Source organism: Montipora capricornis, chromosome 4, assembly GCF_036669925.1.
Source record: "Montipora capricornis isolate CH-2021 chromosome 4, ASM3666992v2, whole genome shotgun sequence".
NCBI classification, from domain to species: Eukaryota; Metazoa; Cnidaria; class Anthozoa; order Scleractinia; family Acroporidae; genus Montipora; species Montipora capricornis.
The window spans coordinates 41,677,959-41,695,402 of NC_090886.1; the positions used below are offsets into that span (position 1 = coordinate 41,677,959).

At 37.4% G+C, this 17,444-nt stretch overlaps 1 protein-coding gene across 2 annotated transcripts in view; it reads right to left on the reverse strand.

Moving 5' to 3' along the window:
- Positions 1-5,617: 5,617 nt before the first annotated feature.
- LOC138046984 (PHD finger protein 12-like) overlaps positions 5,618-17,444 on the reverse strand; it is a 17,946-nt gene continuing 6,119 nt past the window's right edge. The window contains exons 6-16 of one of the 2 annotated variants that reach the window (XM_068893630.1): positions 16,696-16,755; positions 15,152-15,284; positions 14,797-14,906; positions 14,632-14,695; positions 12,823-12,957; positions 10,301-11,372; positions 9,925-10,001; positions 9,345-9,426; positions 9,021-9,113; positions 8,177-8,259; positions 5,618-8,063 (exon numbers count right to left, since the gene is read on the reverse strand). In XM_068893630.1, the coding sequence (XP_068749731.1) occupies positions 7,629-8,063; positions 8,177-8,259; positions 9,021-9,113; positions 9,345-9,426; positions 9,925-10,001; positions 10,301-11,372; positions 12,823-12,957; positions 14,632-14,695; positions 14,797-14,906; positions 15,152-15,284; positions 16,696-16,755 (2,344 nt within the window). In that variant the 3' untranslated portion in view covers positions 5,618-7,628. Of the gene's footprint in view, positions 8,064-8,176; positions 8,260-9,020; positions 9,114-9,344; positions 9,427-9,924; positions 10,008-10,300; positions 11,373-12,822; positions 12,958-14,631; positions 14,696-14,796; positions 14,907-15,151; positions 15,285-16,695; positions 16,756-17,444 lie in introns of both variants that reach the window. The other variant, XM_068893629.1, reaches the window with a different exon arrangement.

A 17,444-nucleotide genomic window follows, 5' to 3' on the forward strand; every position in this document is an offset into this window, starting at 1 on the left:
AACACTGTGACCACTAAATTTGAGCAGCAGGAACAAAACACGGGTCACAAGGGCCGGCCCAAGGGCCCATTTCGTGAAAGTCCAGAAAACCTTTTGGGCCCGAAAGGCCATTTGTGAAAATGCCTACCGCTTATTTTGGAAAGCCGATCTTTTAACATGTTTTCAAGGTAGCAAAAAGCAAACTGAATGTGAAATTTGTTGACTTAAATCCTCTCCATTCTTGAGATACTGAAGGAATTGTGACACCCGAAAATGGCCTGTAAGTTTTTCGGGACTTTCGAGAAACAGGCCCCAGATCCGCTAGCGCATTTGGACCTCTCGGTCCAGATCCGCTTTCAGATCCGCAAGTGGATATGGATCTCTTTCATGGAATTGGAACCCTCCTGAGAATAAGCACTCTTTTGATTAAGGTAATAAAATTCCTTTGTACCGGTAATGTGTTTTTAGTTGTAAAAAACCGTACTGAAAGTTAAGTCCAACTTTGCTTTTTCTCCTTATTGAAAATTAATATGAGAATTCACTACTGGAAAAGTTTGGTTGTAAAAAAAAAATCTTCTGAAGCCTTGTAGTCAACTAAACTTGTAACAATGCTTTTTCCAACCAAAAGTGGCACCTCCTTTCTGAAAGTGCCACTCATTCAAACAACTATCAATTGGAATAAAAGTGCTGCCACGAATGCCTTTACAGTAAGGACACTTGAACTGTGAACACATGACATTTTTGTGTACATTGTTTTTTTCGACGACTAAGAAATAAATGCTCTTCTTATGATGTATAGTGTTACAGGTATAGCATTTTGTAAGTGTAAAAACATTAAAATACTCTTGTCAACAGGACGAACCCACATTTTATAGTCACTAAAAGAATGTACAAACAAATATCAAGTGTTCATGGTTCAAGTGTCCTCACTGTAACAACCTTTACTCAAAAAATTAACTGATTTACGTCCTTTTCAGAAAGATTCACGTATTATAGTATTTCTCAGTTTCCCCATAGTTAATAGAGGCGAATGGTTTGGAAGCTCGGCAAACATCAAAGGGGCAAACAAAGTGCCAAGATTTAGGTTGGAAAGTCCACGACCGTGCACAATGTTTTGTTTTGCGCTCATACACTATGCATGAATTACGTAATCAACACGTTTCTATTGGTTAGTTCCTCAGTACGGAGTAAACAACTATTTTTTTTTTGTGCACGGTCAAGGCCACAATAGAGAGCAAAAACCTTGTCGCATTTCATAACCAATCTCCTCTATTAACTATGGTTTGCCCAATCCAAAATCTAACTCTGCCTCGATGAACAGCGAAGTAAGCTGCAATGGGGGGTCCAAATTTGTGAAGGGGGACTAAATCTGTTAGTGGATTTATACCGGGAGGTCCAAATTCACTAGGACACCGGGTCTATGCTGGGTCTAAAATGCTGGTAACTGATAAAAGGTAATTGGCAACTGGGTTAGGGTTGAATTACCTGTTACCAGGAAAGTAGTTGGAAAGTAACCCAAAACCCTCAATTTGGTTAAGTCTAGGCCTAAAGGTGGTTTTTAGGCCTAGAGTTAGTCAAATTGAGAGTTTGGGGTTACTTAAAAAAAGGTAAAACAATGACCTGCAACAAGTGACCCATGAAAAATAAAAATTGGAAATAGACCAGTTTTTTTCAAAGACTGGTCCCTTAAAGGTATAACCGAAGTTAAGCACATGCTAAATGATTCCTTTGAGTTTTTATCTTTGACTGCTTTTCAAGACAAATATAACCTTCAAGTTCCTCCCTTAAGTTATTACGGAATAATTTCGGCAACCAATTCTCTCCGTAGGCAAAGTGAAAGGACTAATGCTAGTTATGAGAGCTTCCTTTCAAAATTTCTAAAAAACTCAAAACCCTCTAGATTGATTTAAAAGAAGTTAGTATCAATAAAAAGTGAGCTACCAACTCTAAGTCAAGAAAAATGGCACAAAGAAATTAATCTGGAACCCGGTCACAAAGTCAACTGGAAAGCAGCCTATGTCTTGGCCTTTACATGTACCAAGAGTTCAAAACTCATAGTTTTTAATTTTAAATTCCTACATCGACGACTTTCAACTAATAGTTTTCTTAAGAAAATAGGACGTATAGATAATGAGAAATGCACCTTCTGTCAATATGGTAAAGAAAGCCTCTTTCATTTATTTTGGGAATGTAGCAAAAGCCATTGTTTTTGGAATCATGTTTTTTCATGGATGCAGGCCTGTAAAATTGTTAGTAAAGAATATGCTTTTCAGGTCGATACTTGCTTGGGACTGAGGCCAGATACCTCTAAATACAATTTGCAAATTAATTTTTGTTTTTTGACAAGCAAACATTTCATCTGGCTGTGTAAATTTAAAGAACAAAAGCCAATTTTCGAAGAATACTTACGGCATCTACAATATATTCATAAAGTAGAGAAAGAAGATACAACAACGCGAAAGAAATGGGAACTGCTATTGCTTCAAAAATAAATAAATAAATACAGAATCCAGCACCTTGTTCTCCAACTGTACAGGCAATTCCGATCTTGTAGAGTATAATAAATTGGTCGCTCCTCTCAAAACAAGAGCACCTCCTCCTTTTTATTTATTTATTTTTTCTCTATTATGTAAACATATTCCGTGTTTGTGGGTGTGTGTGTGTGGGTGTGAGTGTGTTTGTGCTTTCAAAACATGTAAGGTGATAATAACAATAAAAAAATAAAAATAAAAAAAAAAGTGACCCATGAAAAGTTACCCGTGTTTTAGACCCGCCAGGTCACAAGTCACAGATCATTGTTTTACCAATACAGAAACATTCATTGTTTTTAGGCCTAATGTTAGCATTGGTAAATGGTTAGGGTTGTTTTTGTGTTGGTAAAACAATGTCCTGACTTGTGCCCTGTGTTTTGTACCTGCTCAACCCTAACCCTAACCCTAACAAGGAGTCAATGGGTTAATATTATTGTTATAGTGCTAGAAAAAAAATGACTAGGGAGGCACGGTGGCATCATGGTTAGTGTGCTCAACTCCAGAGCGAGTGGTCTGGGTTCGGGTCCTGGACGGGGACATTGTGTTGTGTTCTTAGGCAAGAAGACATTTTACTCTCACAGTGCCTCTCTCTCCACCCAGGTGTATGAATGGGTACTGGCAAATTTAATGCTGGGTGGTAACCCTGTGATGGACTGGCATTCCATCCAGGGGGGAGTAGAAAAACTCCTAGTTGCTTCATGCCATGGAAACCAGGATAAGCTTCAGCCTGATGGCCTTCCGGCTCGTATGCAGAGACTTTTTTTTTTTAAATGACTAATGATGTAAAGGAATGACTGGGCATGGAAGTTGTGGATGTTGAATATCATTTTCTGGTAATAATTTAGGCCATCATAAGAAACATTTGCTGCATAGATTGGTTGACAATATGAAAATGTTCAATGTTCATTCTGTGGCAGAGCGTCCCATATACAGGCATGGATCAGTTTCACCACTGACCAGTCAAAAACAATGTTCCCTTCATTAACCCATTGACTCCTGGGAATGAGACTTGACATTTTACTTGTCAACTGGGGAAGTCCTGGGGCTCGCAGACTATGGATGGGTTAACCAGTCAAAAACTATGTCCCCTCCATTAAGTTTGCAATTGTTTTAAAAGGACAACATCCTACAAAGAGTCAATATCCAAGGTTAGGTATAGATATTACTCTGTCCAATGCCAGAAGCTTTTACTTGTCTCAGGAGTCAATGGGTTAATTGTTATTCATCAAAGTTGTGATGAATTAGCAGGTACTATTTGAGTCACATGTACTCCTCTGAAAAACCCAACACAAATCAAGTGGGTTTGATGATTATTAAGGACGGTGCCTTCTATTGTTATTGCGCATACGTTCTGCGCAACTCCAGATACTCAGGTTTCCTATCGGTAGTGCTTACTAATGCAGGGATATTAATTTTTTTGTGTGGCTTAAAACTATGTGGAGAAAACCGAACTTAGCAAGGGCTCTTAGTATCCAAAACGAAAATTGGGGGTAACCATGCATTTTCAGAGATAATTAAGCTTCAATTTGGAAAGGAATGCCATACATTGCTTTGTATTTTAAAGCTCATTACAAACATTGTTGATTCATTATCTTTGAAAAATGCATGGTTACCGCCAATTTTCTTTTTGGATTTCAATACCACTTGTTAAGATCTGCTTTCCCCCTACATTCAACCGTGCAAAAAATGAGTAGGCACCGTCTTTAAACAAAAGAATTTTACTTAAAACTCTTAAAGCCAGTCCCAGTGACACTTTATAGAGTTTACTCTGTCTCTGAATTTAACCAGATGGGGGCATCCTAGGGCATTTGAGGTGTGAATAGGTTAAAGTGGTACTAATAACAAAACCCAAACCTCTTTTCCTTTGAATTTCAAAACTATGTTAACACTAAGTGACCCAAGTTTTAAGCCTTAATTTCAAAGACATTTGTTTATTTTAACTGGAATTTTAATGGTCTGCCATTACTACCTAACTTTAAAATCTTGAGGGCTGGATAAAGGAGAAAATGATGTCAAAGACTCACTAGTTTAAGAATGCAATGTGTTTGTAAGCGACCGAATTAATAATTATGCAGCACAAGGGTTTCGGGCTTTCAGATTTTTAAACTTGTGTTTTGCATACATAATAAACTGTGTCTACACGCTGAAATTTTAAGCTATTGAGTAAAATGATGACACTTTTCCCTAGATCCAATCCTCTGAGGTGCAGTCCGTCAGTTTTCAATGTGAGTAACGGCAGACCGTAAAATCCAAAACTCACACTCAAAGTCAATAATTATAGAAATGTGTAACGCACGTTCACAGCTTCCGAATATTCAGTGCCAAGTACCATATTTGGAAACCCCTCGCTCCAGTTAATTTCGCGCGAGAACATTGGTGGTATTGACCGAATGCAAAAATGGCCGCCAACAAATTATCCTTTTGTCTTTGTGTTAATGAGCCTAACTAGCCTCGTTCACACGTGTAAAATTAAAAGAATTTGCGCTGTAAAACAAGACCTGTTAGGCTACATAACACAAAGACAAAAGAATAATCTGTTGTCGGCCATTTTTGCATTCGGTCAATTTCGTCACGGTGTTATTGTGAACTGATTGGTGGAATGTTTCTCTCTAGTTGTTCCAAATAATTATGGTACTTAGCAAATTGAATAATTATTCAGAAGCTTGTTTCCCAGTACACAAGGGGCCATTACACGTTTCAACCCTTATGGGTTTCTGATAAAAATCAAAGCTCAAAATTTTTCCAGGCAGGTGTTAAGCAAACACACTTTCAAAATCTGAGGAAAAAAAAGGAAGTGATTTTTTGATCGTAGTATCACTGTAATACAATGGCTTGCAATAATTTTGTAAACACCCTAACAGATCAGATGTAAATATTTTTATCTACTATTTTGTGGGAATCCACTGAAGAGCATTTTTGAAGCAGATCGTTGGAACAAGAGGAAGTTTTTTAAACAGACATGTGATTTTGAATCAATTTATGATATTCAGTCAATCATGTCTATAGTTAGAACCTGGCCACATGATTTCAGTTGAGCAAAGAAACCACAACTGAATTCCCAAATGCCCAAAAAAAGCAAACTAGTGGACTACAAGAGAACAAGTCTGTTGCCATGGCATAGAAGTTATATTTTCCTTTCTTAATGTGCAAAAGATTAGGACGCAAGTTTGCACCAATATTGTGCGTACAAGTAACTACAATAATCTACAGCTGTACACTAATATAATCACGAATACTATTACACAAACCAACTCACTTTGATCAAAACAATATTATTATTGTAACTGGATCAGATTAAATTCAACAAGCTCTTTCTTCAACAATAAAGGGTAACTTGTGGATGATACTTAAGACAGACATGGACATTCACTGTACAAATAATAAATATTATGCCCATTTCCCGTCTTAAATAGAATGATGTACAAGAATAAAATTATACTTCTCTAAAATGTTCAGGCATCAGTCATAAAAATCTCATAATACAGTTCAACACATTAATTTTTTTGTTTAAGTACATTACCTACAGTATAAAAATACCAGTAAATTCTGTGCTTGGTCCACAAAGTGCTGAACATACTCTAGGTAAATAAACTCCGTTTCATGTTACCGACACATTTTCTCTCCAAATTTATCCACATTAAGATGAATGTTAGCTTGAGATAGGAAGGCTCAAGGTACAGTGACATAATATTAGAACTTTCCTTTGTTTTTTGTCTTTTTTTTTTAAGCAAAGTATTCCTATGAACCTACCTTAACATGTTTTTCCCCAATATTGGAAAGTAGCCTATCTTGCATAAAGTGGAAGGTTAAGCAAGAAATTTGAAGAAACAAAGAAATACAAAGCATGGCAAGTTTACTTGCGAGGCATGAACAACTTATCCCCTGAGCCCTGAAATACATGTACTCCAATGTTGAGAAACTCAGGTAGTGAGCAATGGAGTGATGAGTTTCATGAACGCTTATTCAATGGGAGATCTGATTCCCAGCAAGCTTATTGCTTTTGATTGAAAATGAAAAAAATTAATGGTCAATAGAAGGAAATCCTGCATAATTTATTTGTACAATGCTCTTGTAAAAAAGTTCCCTTTTAATGAGATTCTTTTCATAGCATCTCTTTTTAGAGTGACCAGGCAATAGTATCAGAAGGTAAACAACGAGTGATGTCAGAATGGCCATTTGCTAGAATGTCCATAAAATTCACTAAAATCTAAAAGAATCTTGTATATTGCATAGACCTTTCAAATGTCCAGGGATACTTCTATTAAGAAAAAACCAGGTTTAAGCTCACAAGACGAATCCAGCCAGTGATTTCTGATAGTGAGCTTTCTACAAATCCGGACCTAACCTTTGTGCTTTGATTGAATTTTAGGTGGCAGTCTCTTTCAGCTGGCCAGACTAGCTGGCTGCTGGCACTTAGTGCAATCCCTGGTCATTCTTTATCATTGCCATGTTCAACTCCTTGCTGAGAAGCTTCAAGCTACCTTAATTAACTGGGCATGACAACAATCTATAAAATTTTGCAATAAGATGCTAGATGATGGTAAATTGATTGCCTTGGTCATACTCAATTTTGACCTCAAAAATTCTATTTCATGAAACGTAAGTGTTTGCATTACTGGCTATACTTTCAGGAGTATTTAAACTATACGATATTTTACAGTTATAAATTTTGAAGGGCTTGATGCACAAACATTGTGAGTGAACTTTTTGTACCTAGATTATCTGCAATGATTCTAATGGTAGTTCATTAATGACTCTGATGTCTGCAAAGTCCTGTTTCAAGTTTTTCGCAATAATTGAAAACAAAAGGGATTAAAAGAATACAAAAACTCTCCTTGTTGCATGCAACTTGCAAGAGTTCCTTACAGAAGATACTCAGCGTTTATTACTCCAAATTTGGCTGGAATAATGAGAATACAAAAACTTTCACATATAACATTGATGCAGGCAACCCTTCAAATTTTAAAGACACATTACCACTGTGTTAGAGCCGATAACACAAGTTTTCTTTTGAACGAATGTCATTTTGCTTTCAAATTGCTACCTTCACTTGTTAAATCAGCTGAATTTCACAACTGTTACAGCACCATACCTTAAACACTTGACTACCAACACTTATCATGAAACAGTTGGTTTTTTATCATTTGTATTACTTGTCTTTCCACTTGAAGGCAGCTTTGTGGCATGACTTGTTATACTGAACACAAATTGAGCACAACCAAGCTTTATGTAACTTCCATGGTGTAAAAGGGCTGTTCCTTCCCAGCCAGCACCACTGCCACCAATTAAGTTTGAACTGCTTGTCGTGCAGTTACAAGCCTTTGCAATGTTTTGCACACCAAGACCAACAGTTCTACGTGATCCCTTTGTTTTGGGGTTTTGTCGAACTTGGGAAGCGGCCAACAGTTTGTTTTTGGTGACCTTGGAAGGGTCTAGATCCTTAGATGAAAGAACATGTCTGTTGATTTTGTCCGAAAAGTCACACGAGTATAACACATTGTCTACATATGTTCCATGTTCACTGTAGTTTATGAGCTCGTACTGTTTTGAGGTCTGTAGAACAAAAAGAATTTTGAAAAGCCAGTAATCATCACTACCAAAATTGAAAACATACAGTGACAAGGGTAGAAATAAATCGGATAAACCTCTGGTGCACTAACTCATACCTCATCGTAAAATATAGAACAGTGTTTCTGAGATATGAAGTTGCAATGCCCGTATTCCTGGAGACAAACATCCATATCTGGACCTGGAAAAAAGGAATAATCATCATCATAACCTTTATCATTATTTCATTTTGGCAAGATGAAAGAAAAAATTCACTTGCACGCTTTCCATACCCTGCAAGCAGAGGCCCTTCGATCTTCCTACATGTAGATAAGTCAGGAAGAAGAAGAGACCTCTGCCAAATTTTTTGACTTTCTTTGATTTGCCGCTCATCCAAAGAAATGGATTGGTCAGTCCAGTTCTGTTTTTTTTTTTTTTAATTTTTGAGCATGATCATTCGCCACGTGTCTTTAAATTTTTTTTTAAAATTGAAACAGTGTGAAAAATTTTAACTGGCTAAATTCTCATGAGTATTTTCTCTGCACATCAGTCATGACAAAGAAACTAGCCTGCCAGAAATCTATATACGGTAAAAACTTGTGTACCAGCCGCATCTTTTGCCAAAATATTTGGCTCAAAATCATGGGTGCAGCCGTGTGTTTGCCAGAGTTTTTGGACAATATCCTGACTGTTTGTTTTAGTTTCGTGGTTTTGTGGTCACTAATCGTGCGTGACTGACACCCAAATACATCTGAATTTTCAACACATCCTTAACAAAGAAATTCAAAGCAGTTGGCAGAGGTCCCTTCTTCTTCCCGACTTACATGTATATGGGAAGATCGAAGAGTCTCTGCTCACAGCATACTCTTTCTACTGCCCCAACAGTTCACTATAAGCAAATGCACATGTATACAAATAATTTACAAGCTCAAAAGCAATGAAAACAAATTATTTAACTCTAACCTTGACCCAATGATAGACATTTATGGATCATTGGACACACAGGACCTGTTCCAGATAACGGACACAGCACTGCTATGGATCTTCCAGCTGGAACTATTGGGAGAAAGTGCAGCATTGCTCTAGTTTTTTTTATATTATTTTGTTTCCTACTGTAGCAAGCATATGAAGCAAAATACAATCATGTGATGAGAATATATAATTTTATTATTTTAATCCTCTCTGAATGGGGAACCAATCCTGTAGAGGGGTGGTGACAACTGACCAGAGCGTCTGAGAAAAGTTAAATCACAGATGGCAGAACTTTAAAATTATTTTAGGGCTTACCAGCTTGTTGAGGAAGAACTATAGTTTCCTTTAGCCCATTGAAAGAAATTTTCCTTGCTGCAGCCGGACTTTGAGGAACAGGCTAAAAAAGAGAAATGCTTAATTTGAGTGAAGGATTAGTATTATGCCTCATTTTAAGAAATCAAAATTACCATTAATTTCTTAATATAAACTAAAATATTATAATACCTCAATTTTGTGACTGCTGCTACATGTACATGTATATTGCATTAAGTAGTATGTATAATATATATAATATGTATGCACATGTAGTGTATTTATGTGTATTTTGTATTATGTAATACATGTATGTATAATTGCCACAGGTTTTGGTCAACCCAAGGGAAAACAGCCAACCTACAAATCCCAAGTACATTATTTAACTTCTAAGCCAGCCATTTCCCTGCACAGAGATAAAACTAGAACCACTTTACATGTATATGGAAGTACAAGCAAGATCAGAACAAAGACATTATGCTAAATAGGGTTTTGTGGCTCTCAGGTGAGGCATGCATTAATTTAATCGAATTAAGCTTTACTTTAAGTCTCAAACCCACATAAATGTGGTGCTGCTACTGACCTTGGTTTGAGTAAGAAGCTGCTGTAGTCTCTGATAAGCCAAAACTTGAATAAGCCTTGGATCCAACTTGGCAAGCTCTGTTTCTGACAGAAACAACTTAGTTCACAAACAATTCAAAATCTTAAAATATTTAGTGAACCACACCTTTGACAGTGCTTTTAGTTAGTGTGCACAGTGATCACCAAGCACCTTTGACCGGGAGGGGAACTCAACACTTTGCGCTGAGCTTTTAGAGAAAGGAACTTTTGAACACAGTCTTTCTGCCATAAAGTCGTCTTAGTTAACATCTTTTTTTGGAAGAATTCAAACTTCATTGAACTATTAAAATATCACAGTCAATGACAAACATCAAGACAAAGCATGAGACAAAACTGACCATTAAAAGCGTCTACTCCAGCTGCAGCACAAATGCTGTTAATCGCATTGGCAGTGGCTGCAGACGTAGCAGCTGCGGCCTGAGTCACTTTACTTGGGCTTGAACCAACTGAAGTTGCTGTTGAGGCATTCACACTTCCAATTTTTACAGGATTGATGTTTGCAGAATTTCCTGGAGCTCCCAATGTTACTATGCTGCCACCCGGTAATTGCCCAGTACCACCAGCAGACAATCCTGCTGTTGCAATTGTTTTAATGATATTCCCACTGTTTGTGCTTGTCAATACAATTAGTTTTGTAGGTGTTGATGAAGCGGCTTTTGTTGCACTGGAGCTACTTGAGCTTCCTGCAGCAATAGCAGTTGATATGGTTCTGCTTACCACACTAGCCGTTGTATTTACAATTGAGCTTGTGCTTGATGTTGGAACAGCTACAGTCTTTACAACATCGACACTGATTTTTGCCTTTACATTGTTCACATGCCCAACTTCATTGATTAATTTTGCAGTATCACTTGACAGCTGTTTACATTCAGCACTAAGTTGATTCAAGTCATTGCTCAATACCTGTTTTTCAACAGATTTGGGTTCCTGTTTTACCAAAACTTGAGACGGTAAATGTGTTGAAGACACACTACACACATTGACTGGGCTACTTGAATTTCCAACTGACTTTGCACTTAAAGGTCCATTCATGTGAGTTTGAAGCTTTGATGGGGAAGCATACAAAATGGTCAGTGGTTTTGTTATTGTTTTTCCACCACTTGTTGTGGTGATTGTCGTTGTTACAACTCTACTTATACAAGCATTTTGAACTCCACTACTTGCAGGTAAAGAGGAAATGTGATTGGTTGAGTCTGATTTGGTGGTCAAGCCATTGACGATTGGCTCTTTCACACTTCCAGTGCTGGTAGAATGTGCAGATGATGTAGATAAAGTGCCTGTATTAGAGCTCAAGGATTCCAATTTGCCAGATGAATTATCTGCATGATTTGAAATTGAAGATTTGCTAACAGCTGGCTGAGAAAGATGCTTTGCAATACCACATTGCAAGTTGATCACACATTTTAACCACTGAAAAACACAAAAACTAAGAACTCAGTAACTGGCTAAACAAAGCAAAAAAATGTGGTAAGAACTTTCAAGGTGCTTTATAACTTAAGTAATCAAGGTTTGCACACTTTTGAAGACCCAAATTTGTAGACTTTTAGAGGACCACATACCAAAAGCCAATTTAATCAACAACAAAAATGCAAGGTGTTCGTCTGATTCAACAGAGTTTAACCCAGGAGTGGAACTTTATAGATTATACTCTTTCTAATGCCACACAATTAATTTTTACTCATGGTATACACATAATAAATATAGATTTAGCCAAGCCAAAAAGCGGAGCTCCCTGCTTATTTATTCTTACTGCCTGTAGGGTTAGTGAATTCAAAATAAAAGGTTTCGAATTGTCCGCGTTTTGATGTTTCCAGTTGCTGCTTCAATAATTAAATCATTTTCTTTGCTTTCTTCTATAGAAAAATTCATTGCCTAACTAGTAAATTCCATGGTACATGTTACGCTAAAAACCGATATCGCATGAATCACGAAGAGATGAGTATGATACCGGTTTTTCGAGTAAAATTTACTTTGGAATTCACCAGTTTGGCAATGAATTTTGCTTGAACCGCACGAGTTTTAAAAGAAAACAAGCACTCCCTCAGCGAGCGTATGGAAAAGGAAAAAAGCCATTTCAGAGTCAACTGTCAATAGCCAGCAAATAGGAATCACGCTAAAATTAGAAGCCATAAAAAAAACTATGTCAGTTCATAGTCAAAAAAGAGTTTTACTGATGTACTTTATTCCACTTTATCTCTGAAAATGAGATCATTCACATTTTGATGTATTTCACTGAAACACGCCAGGTTGGCTTGGAACAAGAATCAGCTGCCCAAAATATGGCAATGGAAGTACCAAGAAAGGACGAACTTCAAACAACACTTAAATAACGTTTAGGTGCTTTACACAAATTTTTGAAAACACAAGCTAGTGAAGTTACCGCCCAATTTTACGAGAACTCATTGCGATTACGTGTTTATAGGATAAGGGCAAAATTTTCTTGTCACTGCTGAGGCACATCGGAAACCAGTTGGGCAAACAGATTAAAAAGCACTATCTTGTTTGATCGCATTTTAGAGCAAAACAAACAAACAAATCAACTTTTTCTTTATGTCCAAAAGAGTACAGATAACTGTTATTTAATTCCAGTTGACGTTAAATTTTCATTCCAGAACAAAGGAAAAACCGACTAAACCACTTTTTGAAAATAACAAACGGTTTGGTGCCCAAGGAAAGATGAGCTATTACTGGTATTCTGTTTTGTCGTTGTCGTTTTCTTTTGCTCTCCTTCCTAAAGATACATTGTATGCTAAAAATTGCATTACTGTAACAACTCTGTGTTGTATTATTGGTTACTGGATGACTACCATACTTGTCTCATTTTTGCAGTTGCAATCAACAACTATCGATCACCTCTCACCTCTTCCTGTTCTTCAGATGATGGTGTATTCAAAGGAAGTACATGTAATGGCAGAGGCTCTTGCATTTTTCTTATATGTTCTGGTAGGAGTTGGATTGGTGGAGATGCATAATGATCCTTAATTGCTTGTGGAACCTATGATTTAATGACAAATAATAATTGATTCTTTTCTCCCCCATTACATGCATGTTCCTGGATCCAGGAAGCGACATGATCTAATAATGGTTAGGGGTACAATATTTGGATAAGGATGCTCTGGACTGTGGATTTTTCGACACATGATGGTCCCAAATTCAACAATGATTATTGAATCCAGCACATTTTACAAACACCCAGCAAGTTGTGTCCTCCAATCTAGGTTTCTTTTATTAACTGTTACATGTTTATTTGGATAGGCCATTGCAGAGTTTATTTAAAAATGAATTATCTATGTGCTAAAATAAACACCTCTCACAAACCAGATTAAGGACGGTGCCTACCATTGTCATGGCACAAACGTTCTGCATATGTAGACATACTTGGGTTTCCTATCGGTGAATGCTTACTAATACAGAGATTATTTTTGCACGGTTTAAAACTATCCGGAGAAAGTAGCAGGCAATTAGTAGGCACCATCCTTAAAGGCCCAACACAACGTTGTACATTGTAAGCTAAGTACAGTAAAAGTCCATGTATAAGCCGCACCCCCAATTTGAAAGCTCGAATTTTGAAAAAAAAAAAGTACAGACAACGAACTTTGAAGATCCAGTGAGGCTTTTAATGGTAAACAAACAAGAGCAAATATTAAAGTACGGCTTTTCAAAACACTGACACGGTAGTTGTTACGAGTTTTCATGTCAATTACCTACATGTAAGTCTTAACATAGCTAAATTTTACTTGTCATACCTTTACCTTGCGAGTTCACTATAAAAGACTTACATGTAAGATGCTCTCGATGCCATTTTTTTTTTCAAGATTATCACCTCAAATGCTCCATAAAGTTGAAAATCAAAGATAATTGAAACGATAAGCACGAGTGATTAGTGGCCAAGCTTTGAAATGTGGAGAGGAGCCTAGGCATCACAATGAAACGGTCGGACTATTTGGAAATATCTTAGTACTTTCTCGCACATGGAAGAAAGATATGCGTCAAAGTGATTTACTGCAGGCGTCATAGCAAACAGCTTTGTGGAGGAATGGAGATTCCCTGTGGGTTGCTGTTCAGTTGTTGCGCCACCATGTTGTGCAGTTGTTGCGCCACCACCACTCATGAAAAAGCGAAAAACGCAATGATCAACAACAAAGCACTTTCAGTTTGTTTTATGTTTATTCAGTGACATAGAAAACTCCAACCTCAGATGTTTCCATAGATAAGCCACACCCCAGACTTTTGATTCGAATTTTGAGAAAAAAGGTGTGGCTTATACATGGACAAGTTTTTACGGTAAGTAAGTAAAGTCTAACAAGGTAGCATGAAATAGCATATAAATACAAATAAACTAGTGGCCCTCATTACAAGATTAAAAGGGTGTTTGATGTGTCAATGGGTCATAACTACAGGAAATGATAAAGGTAAACAAACTGAAAAAAAGATTTTCAAGATGATGTCTTGAGAGTTACATTAGCCCTTCATCAGAGCAATAAATTATTGACTTGACGAACGGCTGATGCGCAAAGCGTCATCTCACAAATCTTTTTCATTTGATTAGCTAATGACTTTTTCCTTCTCTACCCACTCTCATCTATAATAGATCTTTGCTTGAGTAAATCTCATGAAAAGCATGAATGAATAAATTGAATTGAATTGAAGCAAACCAACCAACACTTACCACAGTTGCCCTCCTTCTTGTTGGTAACAAAGCTTTTCTTTTGAAAGAGGGATGTTTCTTTAATCTAGTGTTTGAGGAATTAAAGAAAAGAAAAAATGTGACTACTTGATGATAATTATTGGTAATAAGCTGAGAAACCTTAACAAAGAAAATAGGGCACATTACCTATGCACTCTTTGAAGAAAGTTCATCTTGATTGTGTGCTGAGAAATGTTACTCCTTAGGTCATTGTAAGCCTGTAATCTCTTACTGAAACGAGGTTCGCGAAGTCCGGGCTAAATAGAACACAAGATACTTGTCACACTACAATGTATTTATTATTAATTTTTAAAATTGGTGATCTTTTCAAAAACAGATCACTCCTGAAGCACATGACACAAATTTAATTGGTTCAAGGGACAAACCTGTGGCTTAACCATTGAGATATTCAGGCTGTGTTTACAATAAAGTGAAATCAAAACCAACCGCAGCGATTTGTAAGTTTTGCCAGAAATTATTCAATAACATAATTATGTTATACCTCCGCATGCTCAGCATGGTTCGGACACATCCACATGCCACTTGGTACTGTAGTTAGAGGTGGGTTGAGGCAGTCCATGTGAAATGCCAGTGGACAAAAATCACAGTGAACAAGTTCACCAATGAGTTCACTCCTATGAATCAATTGGAAGAAAAACCCTCACACACTGAATGCCATTTGTCTGCCACACAACAAAGCAACAGCATGTTATCGACAGCACTTTATTAACATGACTACCAACCATCAACAAAATTGACAGAAATGGAATATCAAGACAAAAAGCCCAGCTCATAGAGAAAACAAAGAATGACCTTAATACCTTACTACTTCCAGGCCAGCAGAGATCTCTTCGTTTGCATTCGCTGTGCTGATGAGTATGGGAAGAGAGACCTCTGCCATGGGTCAATTTGACTGCCGTCCACAACGTTGGATGGCATTCTTCAAAGTGCATGCCCCATGATATCAAGCCTGCTACCTAATGGTTGCCCGGTCGCCTGGGGTGCCTTATTTGCCAGCTTGGGCGACCAAATTTCTGATCGAGTAGCCCGAACAGGCACCTAACTTATCACAAGGCGATTCATCCTCACTTTCTTGTAAATTTGATCCCAGCTGGAGATTAATTAAGCAATGAAAAAAGCGATATGGTTGGAGAGAACGTATGGCAGCTAAGCAATTTCCACAAATAAATGACTCTTCAACTTGTAAACATACCGTATTCAATATTGCTAAGACTTAGTTAGTGCTCTCTTTGCGTTACCTCCTGGTTGCGCACAGAGACTGGCTCACAATGTGATTTCCAATAATATTATGGAAATGCTACGTCCACATGTTAATTTTGCGCACACAAAGTCAATTAAATTCGTGCATGTTAATTTGCGGAAAGTTACGTATAGTTTTGGTGATGTCTGCATTATTTTACATACAAAATTTTAACATGCTGCACAAGCGAATCTCCTTTTTCCTAAGTTAATAGCTGAAAGTGCGACCCAGTCTCCGTGTGCTACCAGCAGGTAATGAAATGAAAGCCCTTAGCAATGTTGAACACGTTTACAAGTTGAAGAATCGTTTATTTGTGAAATTTGCTCAGTCGTTTGTTTAGCTGCCATACGTTCTCTCCGACCATATCACTTTTTTCATCTCTTAATCTCCAGCTGGGATCAAATTTACAAAAAAGTGAGGATGAATCACCTTGTGATAAGTTAGGTGCCCGTTCGGGCTACTCATTCAGAAATTTGGTTGCCCACGCTCACAAATAAGGCACCCCAGGCACCCAGGTGACCATTAGGCAACAACCTTACTATAGTGCCCATAGGCAACATAAATAAGATTACCTGTACACAAGAGGATTTTTAATAATCTGACATCTCCCTAGAATTGTTTGGTCAGGTATCCAGCTTTATTGTTGTTGTTGTTGTTTTTTTTTTATCCCACGCTATGCATGCTAACTCTTTTACATGCACTTCTTAACCATGTACACATGAGATCATGCTTACAGACAAGGCTCACTCACATTGGGAGTATTAGTTTACTTTCAGAGGAGTTACCTGCTACAAGCAAAGCAAAGACGCCCGGGTGGAATAGTGTGCTCCTCTTCGTCGCCATTTCTGTATACAAGCAAACAAATAAGAAAATTGTGCTGTGGAGTATTATTGTGGATAAGCCCAGTTAAAAACACTCCACCCACATAAAAACAGAGCTTTACGCAGTAGATCCCATCCTTACCATGTCCCAGGTGTCAAAGGGAGAGTTTAAGAAATGCTTTGTTAATAGATGGCTCTTTGACTTTTAAATGAATCTTAATTTAGTACTTTGTAGTTTAATACAGTTTTAACTTCATTTTACAATACATTGTACATTGTAAGTCTTAACATTTGTTTAACCCTTTGACGTCCAAACCGGCCTAAACCAGCCAGACTTAGTATTTTACTCTGTCTAACGCCACACAATTTTACTCGTCAATGGGGAACCCATGGGAGTCAATGGGTTAATGACCTCAATAAAGACCTATTATCATTATTCTTATTATCATCATTATACACTCACACGGCACAATCTCTGCTGCTCAGGACATTATATATAGATGTCATTTAATAGGTATATGTGACCTTTCACGCAAAAAGGGGGCTTATGGATTTCATAGTGAACCGTGAAATAAATTTCACGGTCACGGCCCGTGAATTTAATATTTCACGGCGTGTTCACTATTGCTCCAATTCTTTTCACTATGCTGAGTGAAAAAGTTCACGGCGTGAAATTGAAGACCGTGAAAATAATGAAGTCACGTCGTGGACTC